Source organism: Pogoniulus pusillus, chromosome 18, assembly GCF_015220805.1.
Source record: "Pogoniulus pusillus isolate bPogPus1 chromosome 18, bPogPus1.pri, whole genome shotgun sequence".
NCBI classification, from domain to species: Eukaryota; Metazoa; Chordata; class Aves; order Piciformes; family Lybiidae; genus Pogoniulus; species Pogoniulus pusillus.
Window position 1 is genome coordinate 22,984,639 of NC_087281.1, and position 16,970 is coordinate 23,001,608.

Consider the following 16,970-nt stretch of genomic DNA (forward strand, 5'->3'; position numbering starts at 1 on the left):
TTCAGGAAACAGAATGTTAAATGGGTATAGTTAGAAAGATAATATTAATTTAGTTTTTATTCCCCATTCTGCCTGGAGATGGTAAGCACTTTTAGACTGTTGCAACTTAGTTTCTCATATAGGGGAGTCAGGTACGCTCAGAGGGGGAAACTGTCTCAAGAATTTGTTTTCTTCCAACTTAAGACTTGTCATACCATCATAAAGGTCGGTAAAATCTGTTGTCATGAGTGTGAAAGGAGCCAGATAATTACCTTAAGCAAACTGCATGCTTTCAGGGGAATGAGACCAAGTGGGAAGGAATCTCATTCCTGGTGTATGAAGGCCTAATGGAGACCTTCTTGAAAGAGTCCTATTGATAAAGTGGGACAGTTCTGATTGTGTTTATCTGGTAATGATAAAGTGTCAGTGACAGTAATAACGTGTTCATCTGTGCCCACTTGAGTTTGTGTATGGCTGTAAGTTTGTGTGTGAAGATACTGACTTCACCTCTGGGATGTGCAGTTCCTGCAGTAGTCCCTGCAGTAGCCTTCGTGGATGGAAAATTGTGATGGGATGTGAAGTCATTCCTGCTCCATTATAGCTGAGTTGAGCACTGTGTAGAGCAGTCCAGATCCACTTCAGGTACTGAAGAATCTGGATAACTTGAATCAAAGTTTAAAAAGGCCTGTGGACCTGAAACCTGTGCTGGGTTGCTTACAGCTGGAATTGTCTCCAAGCCTAAAGCATGGATGTGAACTTTAAAGCATGAAGCTCTTGAAGTGCTTGAAGTTCTGTTTCAGAAGTGATTCACTTTGAAGAAGGAAAGCCATCTGAGTGCTAATGTCTTAATTCCTATCTAGAACCCACAGCTGCAGCAGTTGTTTGCCTGTCTGTCCTTAGAAGTGCAGGCACCTCTTCTGCAGGATTAAGCTCCCTAAGGAGCACTGTAGTGTAGTCATGATGGAGTTTGGAACCCAGATGTAGTGAAGAATTGCCTAGTTCCTCAAATAATGTGTCTTAGCCCTAAAAGGATTTGAACAAGCAATCTTATGTCCTCAGTGTTTCCTGTTTAATGGGTTGGGCACATTCCTGTTCAATGTGCTGTTTAGACTGCTTGCTCCATGCAATGAACTTTACTCATCGCATTTACAAGAGACCTAGGAGTGATGAGTGGTACAACTCGAAGGTAAAAATGAGGATTTTTAACACCTCATCTATCTGTGACTCTAGTCTACATATAATACCTATAAAGTAAAACTCAAAACACATTTAAATAAGTATCCCAGATAAATTTAACTGAGTAGAGCCAAGGCTATTCTGGTAGACATCTAAAAACATTGCAGGGTCTTTCATCTTGAACTGTGCAAAGGGAAATGGTCATTATCAACTATTGATTAGAGGTTTTAATTGCTTTAACATGGAACTGTAATTCCAAATAGAATGATCATTGCAGGAGAATCTTTGTAGTAGCAAAAAAAGAAGACAAAAGTTGACTCATTAAACCTGCTTGACAGATCTCAGATTTTGAATCTGTGTGAACTTGTATATTAGTGCTTGTACAGGACAAAAAACAGTGTAATTGTTGTGAATTACTCTGACTTACTCTAGAAAGGCTGTGTGAGTAGGAGAATTTATCAGCAAAGGGCTCCTGAGAGGGACATGTAAATGCAGTTACAAATACCTTCTTCCTTTTGATACTTCAAGTGACAGTCCAAGGGCAAATCACTCTCTCTGTGAAGAACTTCCTCCTGACATCCAGCCTATACTTCCCCTGGCATAACTTGAGACTGTGTCCCCTTGTTCTGTTGCTGGTTGTCTGGCAGAAGAGACCAACCCCCACCTGCCTACAGCCTCCCTTCAGGTAGTTGTAGGCAGCAATGAGGTCCCCCCTGAGCCTCCTCTTCTGCAGGCTGGCTGCCCGGGGAAGTGGTGTAGTCACTATCCCTGGAGGTGTTCAAGAAAAGACCATGGTCTAGTTGACTGGCTAGGGCTGGGTGCTAGGTTGGACTGGCTGATCTTGGAGGTCTCTTCCAACCTGGTTGATTCTATGATTCTATATAAAAGAAAATATAAACCTATGTGGTAGACAGCAACAGGAAGCAAGTTTTGCTGTAGTAAATTACTTCAAACAATATAATGTTTACCTTCATCTCTTTCTTGAAACTGAAATGAATAGAACTGCATAGTGGTTTATTTGCCTCTCCTGGAATTGACTAAAACCTTTGTTATTTTAGTTTGGGTTCTTTTGTGTGCGAGGAGGCATAGTGAGGATGATGATGATAACAGCAGAAATCTTTCTTCTCTCTGCTATGAAAGGGGGCAAGGAAGAAATTATATCTCTGTGATAATCAGGAAAGGAAAAGTATTTTTCAGGTACCTTCTTCCTTACCTTGGATGCATGAAGCCTTCTCAGTTATTTACTTGGCTGTCTGTCAAGGATGCTGAAGAAGCAAGCAGAAGATGATTGTGGTAGAAGCATCTAAACAAGACAGGAGGAGGAAGTGATGTCAAGATGTAATGACATGGCTAATCAGAAATAGGTGGACAAAGAAGTGTTTATGATAGCAATGGTGGCAATAAGAACAACCTCAAAAAGCAGCTGGGGAGATCACTGCTCCAGGCAGCTGGATCATGTTTTGCTCCTTGAAAGCCCGGCTGGTTTCACAAAAGCAATACAAATGAGTGCTTGAAAGTGACAAAATATCAAAGGTTAAGCTGTATTAACTAATGAAATACCTGCCAGAGCATATAAATGCAACAAAAATAAGGAGTTAATGGAAGTAGAGGGAATGCTGGAATTAATTACATGTAAATGATACGTAGCTATAACTGTCTAGACAGTAAATAAAGTGGAGCTTGAAACACTGCCTTCTTCAAAATACTTGACAGTGTGAGTATGCACAAGTACACCTCACTTCATGCAGGACTGGGCAGGAATACTTCTAAGTGTCTGACAAGGCATTGGATCTTGGATGAAATAAAGCTGGGTTGTCTTATTTTTAATTTCACTGCCACATCTAATTTTTACCAATGCTTGTGAAGAGAACACAATGGGAGGTGTCCAAGTGTACTGTAACAGAATTGCTGGAAAGAGCAAAGGTGCATTGCCCTATCTGAAAATAGGCCTTGTTTGCTGAAGCCAAACGTGAAATCATCCAGCAGCTATGCCTTGCCTCTTTGAGTCCATGTAGTTTCCAGATTTGTATTTGTGACTGTTATAGAAAGAATAAGGTTTCTATTCTGTGTAATTTTCACATGGATGAGGTTTGAATGTAAAAAAGTTTCACTTCTGTGCTCAGAGCAGAGTAAGGGTTGAGTTCAGTCCTGCTAAGGCTGTGTAGAGTATGTTCCACATTGCTTCACTGAGATGACCTATGATGATTGTACAGAGTAGGGATTTGCTGTATCTCTTCCCTTTTGGCCTAGCCTGTAGACTGGCTCTGAGTATGAGGCATCATACTGTTGCAGGAGAAAAATAAGTTACACTCACATAAACATTTCACATAAGCTGTGATGAGTACTTCTGCCACTCTTCACAGAACTAGTCAGACCTCTGCTGCAGTATTGTCTAGCCTTGGATAGCACATGTGAAGAAAGATGAGGCCCAAGTGAGTGGTATCAAAAGCAAAACAAAGAATGGAGGTCTGCAGAACATGGCCTGTTAAACAGGAAATAGTTTAGGTGGCTTTGGTGTGGAGAAGATGAGACTGAGGGATGTTCACTGTAGCAGTCTTTGAGTACATTAGAAATTGATCCTCAGAAGAGTAAGGTTTTGTCAGAGTTTGCTGTAGGTAAGGCAGGACAATAATACACTTGAACTGAAACAGAGGTTGTGGGTTAGGTATTAGGAATGCCTTATAATGAGAGGCTGAAGCACTGGAATACCCTCCTTAAGGTGGCTGTAGAGTGTGTAACAAGAGTTTTGAGAATAGGATGGGCTGTTCTTTTATCTTGTGTTAATAAAAAGAAAGAGGATCAGGCCATCACTCAGAATCTTTTTGTATTCCTTTTATGCTGAGCAAAGGATGTATTTTCTCAATGTATGATCTGAAATTTAGGGAAGATCTGCCTCTGGTGTGTAGGTGAGGCTGGTGTCTCTCTTTTTCTTCTTCTCTCTCTCTTTAGCATTAGTAAATCTTCCAGATGTTGGGAGACCTAAGACATATTTCAGTTTGTTCTTGTCTTTGGGAATTAGGTTTTGTAGGTTTGTTTTGTTCTGAATGTATGACTAAGTGGTGATAAGACAGAACTTCCTTGTGTATTGTCAAAAGTAGAAAAGGTCATTCAACAATAGTTCTAAACCTTTAGCTATTTTACTTGTGTCGTTGGTTTTTATGCCATGTCAGCTTTCCTTTTGGCTGAACAAGCATAACTAGTAGTGAGAACTAACCCAGGTGGACTGATGAGATAAATAAGAGACACCTGTCTCAGGAAAGGAAGCATTTCCTTCCTTCTTTTTTTTTATGTCAGCATTTAATTAAGGGGGTGGGGAGGGAGAGGGAGAAAGATGGAATTGGTCATCTGCAAATTTCAAATGTGAAATCTACTCACTGTTTAAAAGCTTACTGACTTTGGTTTGAACAAGATTTTCATTCCAAAGTTCTTGTTTATCGTCGTTGTCATTTAAGAACATGACATTGTCTAAGATAATCAGTTGTTGTTAGGAGGAGAATGTAATTTTAAGATGGGATCTCCAGATCTGATGAGGTTCTGTGTGGATGCACATATGAAAATATACTGGGTTTAGAATTGTAGAATCAACCAGGTTGGAAGAGACCTCCAAGATCGTCCAGTCCAACCTAGCACCCAGCCCTAGCCAGTCAATTAGGCCCTGGCACTGAGTGCCTCATCCAGGCTTTTCTTGAACACCTCCAGGGACGGTGACTCCACCACCTCCCTGGGCAGCCCATTCCAATGCCAATCACTCTCTCTGTCCAGAACTTCCTCCTAACATCCAGCCTAGACTTCCCCTGCCACAACTTGAGACTGTGTCCCCTTGTTTTATTGCTGGTTGCCTGGTGTGTCATGAAAACAGGAGTGTCATGAAAAAAGGAGTATGTATCATTCTTGGAAGACAGTAATGGTACAGTTTGCTTAATTCTGTTTCTTCAGGAGATTAGTCTTAGAATATTTGCCGTATGTGAAGGTACTACAGGTAGTAAAACGGCCAAACAGAAAACCACCTAAAAATAGAGTCAGAAAGAAGTTTTATGCAAGGATTCCGGTAGAGGTATGTGTAGATTCTAACAGAGAAGATGTCACTTTTATTGTGAAGCACAAAAATGTCATACACACAGTAATATAACATCTGCTCAACACATTAAAGTCTTATCTTCTCTTCATCCCACCTGACCTGAATATAGCTTCTGAAGTTTAAAGAGGAAAAGATTGTGTGCTACCTTAATGCACCTTCCTGCTTTAATATGAACTAGCCCAAAACCAATAGAGGTCAAGGTTATATCAGTAATATGTTTTTCTCTAACTCAAAGCTGTGACCTTAATACTGCTAAAACAGCTAAGAGTATTGAAGGATGCAGATTCTTGTTTGGAACTAAGTCATACCTTCTTTGGGAAGAGGGGTGCAGAAAAAAAAGAGCCATAAAGGGAGAGCATTGAAGGAAGTCCAGGAGTCCAATCTTGCAGAATTTCTGCCATGGATATTCTTTATTTTGTTGTATACAGGCCTGTGTTTTTTAAGGTACTGTTCCTGTTTTGTTACTCCCAAACTTAGATGCTAACATTTTCTCACCTAAAGGGGCTGAGAGGCAAACCTACAATTTCAGTTCAGTCTCAGACTAAGATGTCTCTTCTATAAAAAAAAACACTTTCCACAGATTTTTTTCTGATGTAATCTGAAGAGGAGGCTCAGGGGTGACCTCATTGCTGTCTGCCACTACCTGAAGGGAGGCTGTAGGCAGGTGGGGGTTGGTCTCTTCTCCCAGACAACCAGCAATAGAACAAGGGGACACAGTCTCAAGTTGTGCCAGGGGAAGTCTAGGCTGGATGTTAGGAGGAAGTTGTTGGCAGAGAGAGTGATTGGCATTGGAATGGGCTGCCCAGGGAGGTGGTGGAAGCACCATCCCTGGAGGTGTTGAAGCAAAGCCTGGCTGAGGCACTTAGTGCCATGGTCTAGTTGAGTGGCTAGGGCTGGGTGCTAGGTTGGCCTGGCTGATCTTGGAGGTCTCTTCCAACCTGGTTGATTCTATGATTCTATGAATGCTGTGATAAAAACTACTTATAAGATTTTTTTGTTTGTTTGTTGTTTAGTAGTGTGGCGTTGGTTGGTTTTGGTATAAGCATGTCCAAATTGTGTTACAGCTCAGCACTCAAAATAGCATGAAGTATTATGAAGGAGAGTGAAATCCTGGTTTAGTTCCATCTCTACTGGCAAAGCCTTTTTTTTTAAGCTAAGCTGGAAAACTTGTGTGGATACCCCAGTAGAGTGTAGGCAGAACTGACTCTTGTGACTCAAACCATATTTTTTTAGTTAGATCATATCCTAAAGGAAAAATGTTACTAAAACATCTGAAATTATAAAATGTAAAATGGATTGGACTTTTCTAGGAATAGTTACATAGAACTATGCAAATAAAATACAGAGGTGGCAGTATTGCTTGTGTAGCTGTACTTAACACAAGGGAAGCTTAGAAAGTCTAGCCTCAGCAGTTCACAAACCACTTATGTCTGTTCACTGGGAAAGATATATTAATAAGTTTGGTTGAAACCAAAGAAACTCCCCCCCACCTCCACTACAGCCCCCGCAGAAACACCAACCAACCAAAAACACCACACCAAAACCCCAAAATAACAACAGCAACCAAAAATCAATTCACAACAAAGAAAACTTGGCATCCCAAAATCTGGGGAGTCTTCTCAATCAACTAATGTCACAATACTGCTCTCCAGTTGAAATATTTTATTCCTATATTTGTCCAGGCTGTGCTTTTTCTAACTGTTGTTTAGGAAGAATAAGGTGGAAGCATCTGTACTACAGCTGCTGCTGAAACATAGCAGTGCCTTTGCTGTAGACAAAACAGTTGGTGTGACTGTGTTATTTGTTTATGAAGAGCCAGAAATAAGGAAGGCTTTATATTTCTTTTGCAGGAGGATTCTTTTCTTCATTTTACTGAGGTTTACCAAAAAAATGTCCAGAGGGTATTTCATAAATTTGGTTAGAAGCTGTCTGCCTTTTACACAAAAATTCTGTGACATGGAGGAGATGCTTCTAGTTTTGTGTGTTGTTTCTTGGGATTGCTAGGCTTGATATAGAAGGATTTACTCGTAGTTTCCACAGAGCTGCTGTAATATATTCACACATTTACTGAATTTATTACTAAGTGTGCAGGGGATAAACTGTTTTCTTTTTAAATTATTGCAAATGGAATCTGGTTTTGCCTTTATTTTCCTAATGAGTAGTTTTAATCTATTTTTTTGTCCTCAGCTGTTAGATGTGGAATCAAACACATCTGGTTTTAAATCAAATTAGGAACCAAGAAGTTCTTCTAATTACCTTAATTTAAAGTTGATGCTTGCTTCATTCTGGTCAGGTTTGTAAAATGACTGTAAGGAAGTATATAAGAAAAGACAATCTAGTAACTTTTTTTCCCTTTTGAGTTCAGAACCAGTATTTTCAGGCACTGATACTTGGCCTTTCCTCTCAGCTATTTCTTACTTAAAGGTTGACAGCAAAGCTTAGTCTATAATATGTAAATCCATGTGGAAAAACAGTGCCAAAAACCTGTGAAAAAAAATGGGTCCAGGCAGCTGCGTCACAAGGTTTGACCACTTCAGGCTGGGGTGCCAGGAGATTTGAGACAGATGTTTTCAGACATGCCGCATGCCTAAAACATTTCCAGGGGTCGAGCTACAAATAGTGACTTAATAAGTGCAGAAACAGCAAAACTATGCAGGAGGACACAAGAGTTTATTCACCCTTAGGTGCACAGCCAGCCTCTTTACATTACATCTGCCTATCAGGGTTGGCTATTTAAGCTGTCATGCCCTTGGTATTGCTCTTTGTCTGCCTGTGAATAAAGTGCAGCATTGTGATTACTAATCCCACTCCAGTGACTTGACTTTAAATGTGGTTTTGGAGCAGATCCCGGAGCTCTGTTTGCTAAGCTTCCTACTCCTGTTTCAGAGACACCACTGGAGATCTATGAGCGAGCACGGCAGACTGCCCTCCTCCTGTAGACCTGTCGCCTTTTTCTCCCCCCTGCCTTTTTTTCTTTTTCCTTTCTTCAAAGCTTTTTTAAGGAAATCGATGGATACCAAAGTGATCTGTTTGTTCTTCTTTTTTTCTTTGCCTCCGCTGACAGTGGGAAATCACACTGGCCGCATTAAGGTGGTCTTTACACCCAGCATCTGCAAAGTAACTTGTACCAAAGGCAACTGTCAGAACAACTGTGAGAAGGGAAATACCACCACCCTCATTAGTGAAAACGGCCATGCTGCTGACACTCTGACAGCCACTAACTTCCGAGTAGGTAAGTACCCTGAAACCGTTTGTCCTTAGCTGTCCTCTCTTAACGAACAGAGGGAGGAGATGCTTTGTTATTAATACCAGTTGTGCATCTGTTGGTCTTTGTTTGAGAGGCTGTGCTGAGTAGGAACCATTGTATGTTAGACAAGCTTTCTGGTGTCCTTCGGAAATGTTGCCAAGAGTTCCTTTTGTGTCATAGGAAAAAAACTCTCTGAAGTTTCAGCTGCAGGGCTGCAGCATGCTAAGCTGAAGCTTTTGGCAAAAATCATCCCTCCAAGTTTTTGTTGGTAAATAGAGAAAATGTCAGAATTCACCAAAAGTTCTGTTTTCTCTTTTTGCTAGTTCAGTAGGTATCAAACGCACATAAAATCCAGCTAATGCAGGGAATCTGTCTTCAAAACATTTTCCAGGAGTTCCTTCAAATTGCAGTCTTCTTAAAAAAATCCCTCACCTTAAACCTTCTGCTTACTGCTGAGTGGAGATTAGAGTTCTTATTTAGCAGTTTTAGAAACCAAAATACTGTTAAGTCAAATTAAGTTAGTGAAGCCAGTCATTTCTCTGATAATGTGTATTCTTTCTGCTTGCTCAGTGGAGTCTCAGCAGTGTGCTTGATACCCTACAACTGCTTGATCGTGGTGAAACAAATCCTGAAAGCTATCTAGGATAATGATTAGTGTGCTTTAACTGTACACTGTATGATGTTGGAAGGATTTTGTGTACAAATATTAGATCTGTAAGCTAAGAGAACACAGAGACATGGATGCATACCAAAACATACTTGATACTTTTTTCACATTATAATATCCTTAACTGCTCTAGGGAAGTATATTATTGTTACCCTGAAAATACCAGAGTGTTCTCTTTGGAGGGAAAAAACCCCAACCAAATGAAAAACCAAGCCAAATAAAAACCCCACAACCCTATACAAACAAAAACCACACCCAAAACACAACAAAACCCAACCTATTTTAAAAAAAATATATTTTTTGGGTCAATTTGTACTCAAAGAATGCCAAATATGAACATTATAATTTTATTCTCTGTCTAGTGTAAATGTGATGTCAGGTAAGCTGGCCAATATTGCCCTTTTTAAAGTGCACTGCAATTCGGGATCTAAGGAGGGCAGAAAAATAATGCCAAATGATTCTTTCCTTCCAGACAGACAATATAAAGCACAGTTTTCCTCTCTTAGTGCTTCTACTAGACTGTCAGACTGCAGGGTGAAATCTCTTTACATTAATAACATGCTCCTTGATGATATACATGCTTGTAAAAACACACATTGTTGGACTACTACTAATAAAAGCAGTACAATAGAGCACATTTTGAGTTGGTTTATGGTTGTTATGAAGCATTGAAAAGAATTTTGCCAGGGAATGGAGAGTCAAATACTTTAAACTTGTGCTTGATTCAGTTCATACTTTTACCAATGTCTTGGCAAGAACCACAGCTAAAGAAGTAATTTTTGTTTAATTTTCTAACTGCTGTGGAAGGATAAGGTTATGCTTCTCTCCTGTCATTTGACCTGATTTTTTAATTGAAGTTATGAAATGCTGAGAATGGGCAGTCTTGTAATTTGTCTGCTATGTAAGTCTGTGCTGTAACATGACCTTTCAAATACTTGAAAACTTGGAGAGTGGAAATTGACCTGTAAAGACATGTTCCACACCTTCCTTCCTGGCCTCAGGCCATGCAGCTCCTGATACTCTCCTCTCCGTACAATACTGCTAGAAATATTCAACAAAAGCAGCTTGTGATAGTATTTGATGGAAAGATAAGGGAGAGTTATATTCAAAATAGTACAAAATCAAGTTACTACATATGTATAGGGATTTTAACCTGCCTGTAGCTATCTGTCTTCACTGTTGCTTTTAAAAGACCAAAGGCATTCCCTGCAGGTCTAAGCATCATCATTTTTACAGAAAAGGAATAAGGAAGAGATCTAAACTGTGACTTCAGGATATTCCAGTGAAAAACAAAAATGCTGAGTGAACTAGACTTCTTAACAGCCAGAGATCCTACACCTGTAGATTGAGCTCTTGCACTGATTGCAGGTTTTCAACACTTTCAAATCAGGCTTTAAACTATACACTACTGAAATAATTTCTGTACCTTTTCTCTGACTGTTGCCTGTCATTAGCTTAGGCTTGTCCTGATAGAGTAAAGCAGAAATACTTTGCATCTTCTGAGAGAATTTATTTTTATTATCTTTTTAACATCTGTATTATGTTTTACTTGTGCTTTTGGCTTGTAAATGCCTGTCCTAAACTAGTTTATCCATTCTGATTATTTGACATGTTAAAAATGCCACCATAAAACAGTGTCATGTGAGAAAGCACCATACTTTTAAAGTAAGGAACAGCACTTTTTTCAGTATGTTGTGGTTTTTAAAGAAGTATTTGTTCTTCCTAAAACCAGAAAAGAGAACTTCACATGCTCTATTTAGGAAGCTAACTGTTACTGCTAATAGCATGTGCTGTCAGGGAGAAAATTAGGAAACTGCTTTGTGGTCATAGCTCTAAACACATTTCTGTAGCAGGAGCAGCATCTTAGTGCACAAGATTTGATTTATATTCTGTGATGTCAGATTGCAGCTAGCCATCACTTTGCTTAGTTCTTGATAATCCATTCTTTCTAATCATAGAATCAACCAGGTTGGAAGAGACCTCCAAGATCAGCCAGTCCAACCTAGCACCCAGCCCTAGCCACTCAAGCAGACCATGGCACTAAGTGCCTCATCCAGGCTTTGCTTGAACACCTCCAGGGACGGTGACTCCACCACTTCTCTGGGCATGAACCAGAGCAAAACTTTGTGTTTTAAACTTTGCACTGAACATTTCTGATTTTCAGAGAGAGTAAGTTGCAGTAGTCAAGTATTCCATGGTTTATTTCAGATTAATTGAACTTGCTCAGTTTGTCATTCCAGCTTTAGCTTGGTACCAGTGAGTGCAGGCACGGAACAAATATGGTTTCCTGAAACCTTGTTACATATGGATTAGCCATTAAAAACACAAAATCACAACAAGAAACCACCTAAGGGGAAGTGTAGCTTTCCAGGTAGCTGAGATTTTGGCTGTTCTCACGAAGACCTCTAGCATTTCAAGTTAAGATGGTGAAAGCTTGGTCGTTAAAAGGAAGAATCTCCTTAGTTGCCAGTCTGCTTCAGTGAAACTTAGTGGATTTTGCAGTTTCATTTTGTGAATGGGAGATGTTACACAGTTAAGCTAACCAACCTCCAATATTTCATTGGCTTGGAGTTAAAGCATTTAATCTAAGTGGAAACTTCTGCTGAATCCATGATTCTTGTTATTCTGTTGGATTGAGGCATGTGCAGTTTGTATGGTCTTTCAGTCTTCATATATCTACAGAGGCTTGTAAAACAGGATCGATATATGTGCATAGGAAAGTATGCCTATAGAACAACATAAAAGGGTTTTGTCTCATTCGTTGTGGAAGTTACTCAGTGATGTGTGCTGTTTCTCCTCACAATTATTCCACGTTCCAAATACCATTTTTTGACATGAATTTTCTCTCTGTGGGGAGTAGGAGGACAGCAACTAATTTGTAACTGTAAAACGATGTGGTAAGAAATTAGGAAATGTCCCAAGTAATGTTCATCATGCTTTTAATCCCCCCCTCTATTGTGCATATGTGTTTAATTACAGATTTGTGTTCTGTTTTTTTTCCATGGCATCTCCACCTCATTCATTGCACAGAAATGACAGAACTTAGCAAAGGAAGCAGTCATTTGATACTTAGATTTACGTTTGCTGTTCATTTGTAGCCTTGCATCTCATTTAAATGGCTTCATTCAAACTGTTAGAGAAGTTAAAGAGTTGCATATTGTTCTGTGGAAATTTTGTTTGAGCACTTGGCAGTATCCATGTCAAACAGGCAAGCAGCAGCATTCTGTATCATGGAGACCAAAAAGTGTTTAAGACTTTTTTTCCCTAGACCATAGGAGATGATTGTGGCAGAGGTGGTGACAGAATTATTGCTCTGCTACTCCCCTTTATGTCACTCTTTAACACTCATCAGTATCTCTTCTTTTAACTTTCCCCTTCCCTTTGCCTCTAAACCCTTTTCTTATAGCCTGCATAGCTGTTCTTTTTCCTGGCTCTGTTGTGCATGCCCAGAGTTTGTGTAGGCCATTATTTGTTGAGGGCTTCCCCATGGAAGAAAGGCAGATCTTTAAGAACCCTTTAATTTTTGTTTCATTGGATTTTGGTGATAGTGTTTCTCCTACAGTTTCACTGGTCTCTCAGAGAGTTGTTGTGAGCTTCAGAATGATGTCAGATGTGTGTTGTGGCCTGCTGTCTATGATAGCTCATATTCTTTTTGAAGCTAGAAGAGAATGAGAAGCTGTTTCTTTTCTCATCTATAAAAAGCCCGTTTGTCTCTGGTCCCTGTATGAACACATTGATAAGGCTCTATGAGACATAATTTGGTGATGTGGTGTCATGGCCTCTGAAGAGAAAATATGTCTGGTTCTTCCTATTTTGAAGGCCCTGATACATTGATGTAATTCACAAACTGTAGAGCTTCAGTATGAATCCCTGCTATGCCTATCTTGTGTTGAAATAACGCTCAGATTGCATTGCCTGATGAATTTTGACACTTTCCCTGTTGGAATTTTGAATCAAGATTTTTTTTTTCTGTTTTCCTGTGTTGGCTCTGCACAAATGGGTTTGGACAATCGAGGCTGCAAGCAAGCCAGCACATTTTTCTTCTAGTTTGTGTATGACAGGAAACCTAAGACCAAGGAGTGACATTTTCTTGCTACTATTTGTTATAACAAAGTCGTATCTTTAGTCTGCAAGATACATCCTACATCTGTCCTACTACATTTGGGAGTTACTGTAAGGCTGTGACAATTGAGGAAGACTTTTCACTCTTGTTTGCTATGAGAAAGCTTTTATTGTAAATAACATTGGAGGATAGATGTTGTGACTTATAAAGGCATGTATACAAGACCAACACCTTGCAGAAGTATTAGTGTAGATTCTTGAGAATTTACAGACTGCTGAGGTGTACAATCTCCACCTTTCTACCTATTATATTTTGTTCTTTGTTGGAATGGGTTTAATAAGAGTTGCTAGGATGTCAGTGCTTTAGAAGAGATGCTTTCTTGTCTGTTATGAAGTGGTGTTTACTACTCAGTGAAGGATGTCAGCCTGGGTAGAGAACTCATTGTGTCTGATCTCTGTAAATTGTGCCCCAGCAAATCAGCGTTTCTGTGGCTTCAGCTAAGACTTAGCAGATGTACATGTAACTTTTTAAATGGAGGATTTAATGTAATTGAAGGCAGATGTCACACAGAGATTTATGAATTCCTTTTGGTAATATAACTGAGAATGGAATTTATAAGAAAAATGCTTTAGTTTTCAACTTTGTTGTGTTCCATCAGACATCCCAATTGAAAAAGGAGATTATTTCTGGAATAACTGCTTAGCTCAAGAACAAGGTATTCATAGTCTGGTTTGAGTTGTGTGCTGTCTGCATAAGAGGGCTATGTTGCTTTGAAATCTCTTTTGTTTTTACACTTGCTATAGTATCCTGTTCTGAAATAGCTACCTAAGAACCTTGCTATTCCACTAGAAGTATCATTTTAGTCCTTTTACTTTATAGTGGCTACCTTGCAGCCTTATTTGGTAAAAGTTTTGTTTCTGGTGTTCCTGAAGTGATTATCATATCTGCCTTGTCAGACTTTATTGCTTTATGCTCTTTTTTGTTGCCAGATGAAATATTTTCTGTTTTAACAGATACTGGCAGACACTTGAAGGTTTTGGAATTCTTGGACAACTTGGTTGAAAGATTAACTTTCTAAACTTTCTGCAACAGTAGTCAAGGAAGTTGTTCAGTCTGTCAGTCCCTCTCTGGGGTGGGGGTAGGGAGGGAAAACCAAACAAGGATCAGAACGCTGGAGTTTCTTTGCTGCTTTAGATGGTGATTTGAAATTGTATCTGTATAAATGATGACCATGCTTGAAATATTTATACAAGCAGCAGCCTTGTAACAGCTGTAACAAAATGAAGACCAAAAGTTTTCCTCCAGACTCTGGTCTGAGTGGCCAGAATAGAAAAAAAAGGGCAAATAATGGTGAAAATAGTTCACAGAATCACAGCATTTATAAGGGACCCTAAGGATCACCTAGTTCCAGCCCCTCTGCCATGGGAAGGGGGCACCTTCCACTAGATGAAGTTGCCCAGAGCCACATCTAGCCTGGCCTTAAAAACATCTGGGGACGGAGCTTCCACCACCTGCCTGGGCAGCCTGTTCTAATGTCTCACCACCCTTAGGGGAAGAACTTCTTCCCAATGTCTAATCTAGCTTGGATCCATTCTCCCTAGCCCTATCACTGCTTGACACCCTAAAAGGTCCCTCACCAGCTTTCTTGGAGGACCCCTTCAGATACTGTAAGGCCCCAATAAGGTCTATTCTCCAGACTGAACAACCCCAAGTCCCTCAGGCTGTCCTCAAAGGAGAGGTACTTCAGCCCTCTGGTCATCCTCATGCCCTTATCTGGGCACGTTCCAGCATGTCCATATCTTTCTTGTACTAGGGGTTCCAGAACTGGGCACAGTACTGCAGGTGGGGTCTTACAAGAGCAGGGTAGAGGGGGATACAATTAGCTTTTTGGGCTGCAGATGTACACTGGCAGTTCATGTTGAGCTTTTCATCCACCAGTACCCCCAGACCTTTTTCTTTAGGGCTGTTCTCAAGCCAGTCACTGCCCAGCCTATATTGCTGCCTAGGGTTGCCCCAGCCCAGATGCAGGACCCTGCATTTGGTTTTGTTGAACCTCATGAGGTTGGCATGGGCCCACCTCTGCAGCCTGTCCAGGTGCCTCTGGATGGCATCCATGCCCTCCAGTGTGTCAGCTGCACCACACAGCTTGGTGTCATTGGCCAACTTGCTGAGGGTGCACTCAATGCCACTGTCCGTGTTATCGATGCAGATGACAGATAAGACTGACCCCTAAGGGACTCCACCTGTCACTGGCCTCCACTTGGACATGGACCCATTGATAGCCACTCTTTGGGTGTGACCATCAAGGCAGTTCTTTATCTATCCATTGAACCCATATTTTACCAGTGTGGAGACCAGGGTGTCACATGGGACATTGCCAAAGCCTTTGCCCAGGTCCAGTAAATGACATTGGTTGCTCTGCCCTTGACTATTGATGTTGTGACCTTGTCATAGAGGTTCACCAGGTCTGTCAGGCAAGATGTGCCCTCGATGGAGCTCTGTTGACTGTATCCAGCCATCTCTTTGTTATTCTTCTGCCTCCACAGTGCCTCCAGGAGGATCTGCTCTATGTTCTTACCAAGCAGAGAGGTGAGACTGACTGGCCTGTAGTTCCCTGGCTCTTCCTCTTTTCCTCTTTGAAAATGGGGGTTATGTTTCCCCTTTTCTAGCCAATGGGGACTTCCCCATACTGTCATGACTTTTGGAATAGAATAGCAGTTTAGTCACCTCTTCTGCCAATTTCCTTAGTACCAGTGGATGTATCCCATCTGGTCCTGTGGACTTGAATGCTTTAGGTTCATCAGGCGGTCACAAACCTGATCTTCACTCACAATGGGCAGTTCTTTCTGCCAGCCCTGCCATTATCTTCTGTGACTCCAAAGGTGCGGATGGAGCCCTTGCCCGTGAAGACTGAGCTAAAGGAGTCCTTGAGAACCTCAGCCTTCTCCACATTTCTTGTAACCTGTTCACTCCTTTCATTTCTGAGGGGGCCTACACCTTCTTTAGTCTTCCTTTTGCAATCAATGTACCTGTATGAACTTTTGCTGTTCCCTTGATCTCCCTGGCTAGATTTAATTGTGAGCTTTAGCTTTTCTAACCAGGTCTCTTGGTGCTCAGGCAGCTTCCTGATATGCCTCCCATTCCAGTTGTCCTTTCTTCCACTCCTTGTACAGTCTCTTTGTTGCTTATCCAGACAGGTCTCCTGACATTCTTTCCTGCTTTCCTCTTTGTTGGTATACTTTGCTCCTGGGCAAAGAGAAGGTGATCCTTGAATATGGACCATCTCTCCTGGGCCCCCTTCTCTCTAGGGCTTTGTCCCACAATACTTTGCCCAGCAGATCCCTGAAGCAATCCAAGTCTGCAAACATAAAATGCAGGGTTGTAAGCTTGGGATCCATCCTCCTAGATGCCCTGAGGATCTTAAATTCTAGTGCATCATGGTCACTGCAGCCAAGACTGTCCTTGAGCCTCATATTGGTTACCAGCCCTTCCCTGTTAGTAAGAACAAAGTCCAGTGTAGCATCTCTGCTTGTTGGTTCCTCCACCATTTGGAGTAGAAAGTTGTCACTGATATCTACGCCTGTTCTGAAGGAATTCTTTCTTTCCCCCATGTATTTGTCAGCACTTGTCACCAGCAAATAGTTCTGGTTTCTACTGTATAGAGCATCTTAGAGCTTAGATGCTTAGAGCATCTATGAGCTTTCTTCATAATCTTAAAATTAAAATAGAGGCCAGGTGCTCATTTAAAGATAGATGATAT

The 16,970-nt window shown here is 40.8% G+C and overlaps 1 protein-coding gene across 5 annotated transcripts in view; it reads left to right on the forward strand.

Moving 5' to 3' along the window:
- LTBP1 (latent transforming growth factor beta binding protein 1) overlaps positions 1 to 16,970 on the forward strand; it is a 177,575-nt gene that overhangs the window by 38,843 nt on the left and 121,762 nt on the right. For all 5 annotated transcript variants that reach the window (XM_064158748.1, XM_064158743.1, XM_064158744.1 and 2 more), the window contains one exon: positions 8,298 to 8,465. In XM_064158748.1, the coding sequence (XP_064014818.1) occupies positions 8,298 to 8,465 (168 nt within the window). The remainder of the gene's footprint in view (positions 1 to 8,297; positions 8,466 to 16,970) is intronic.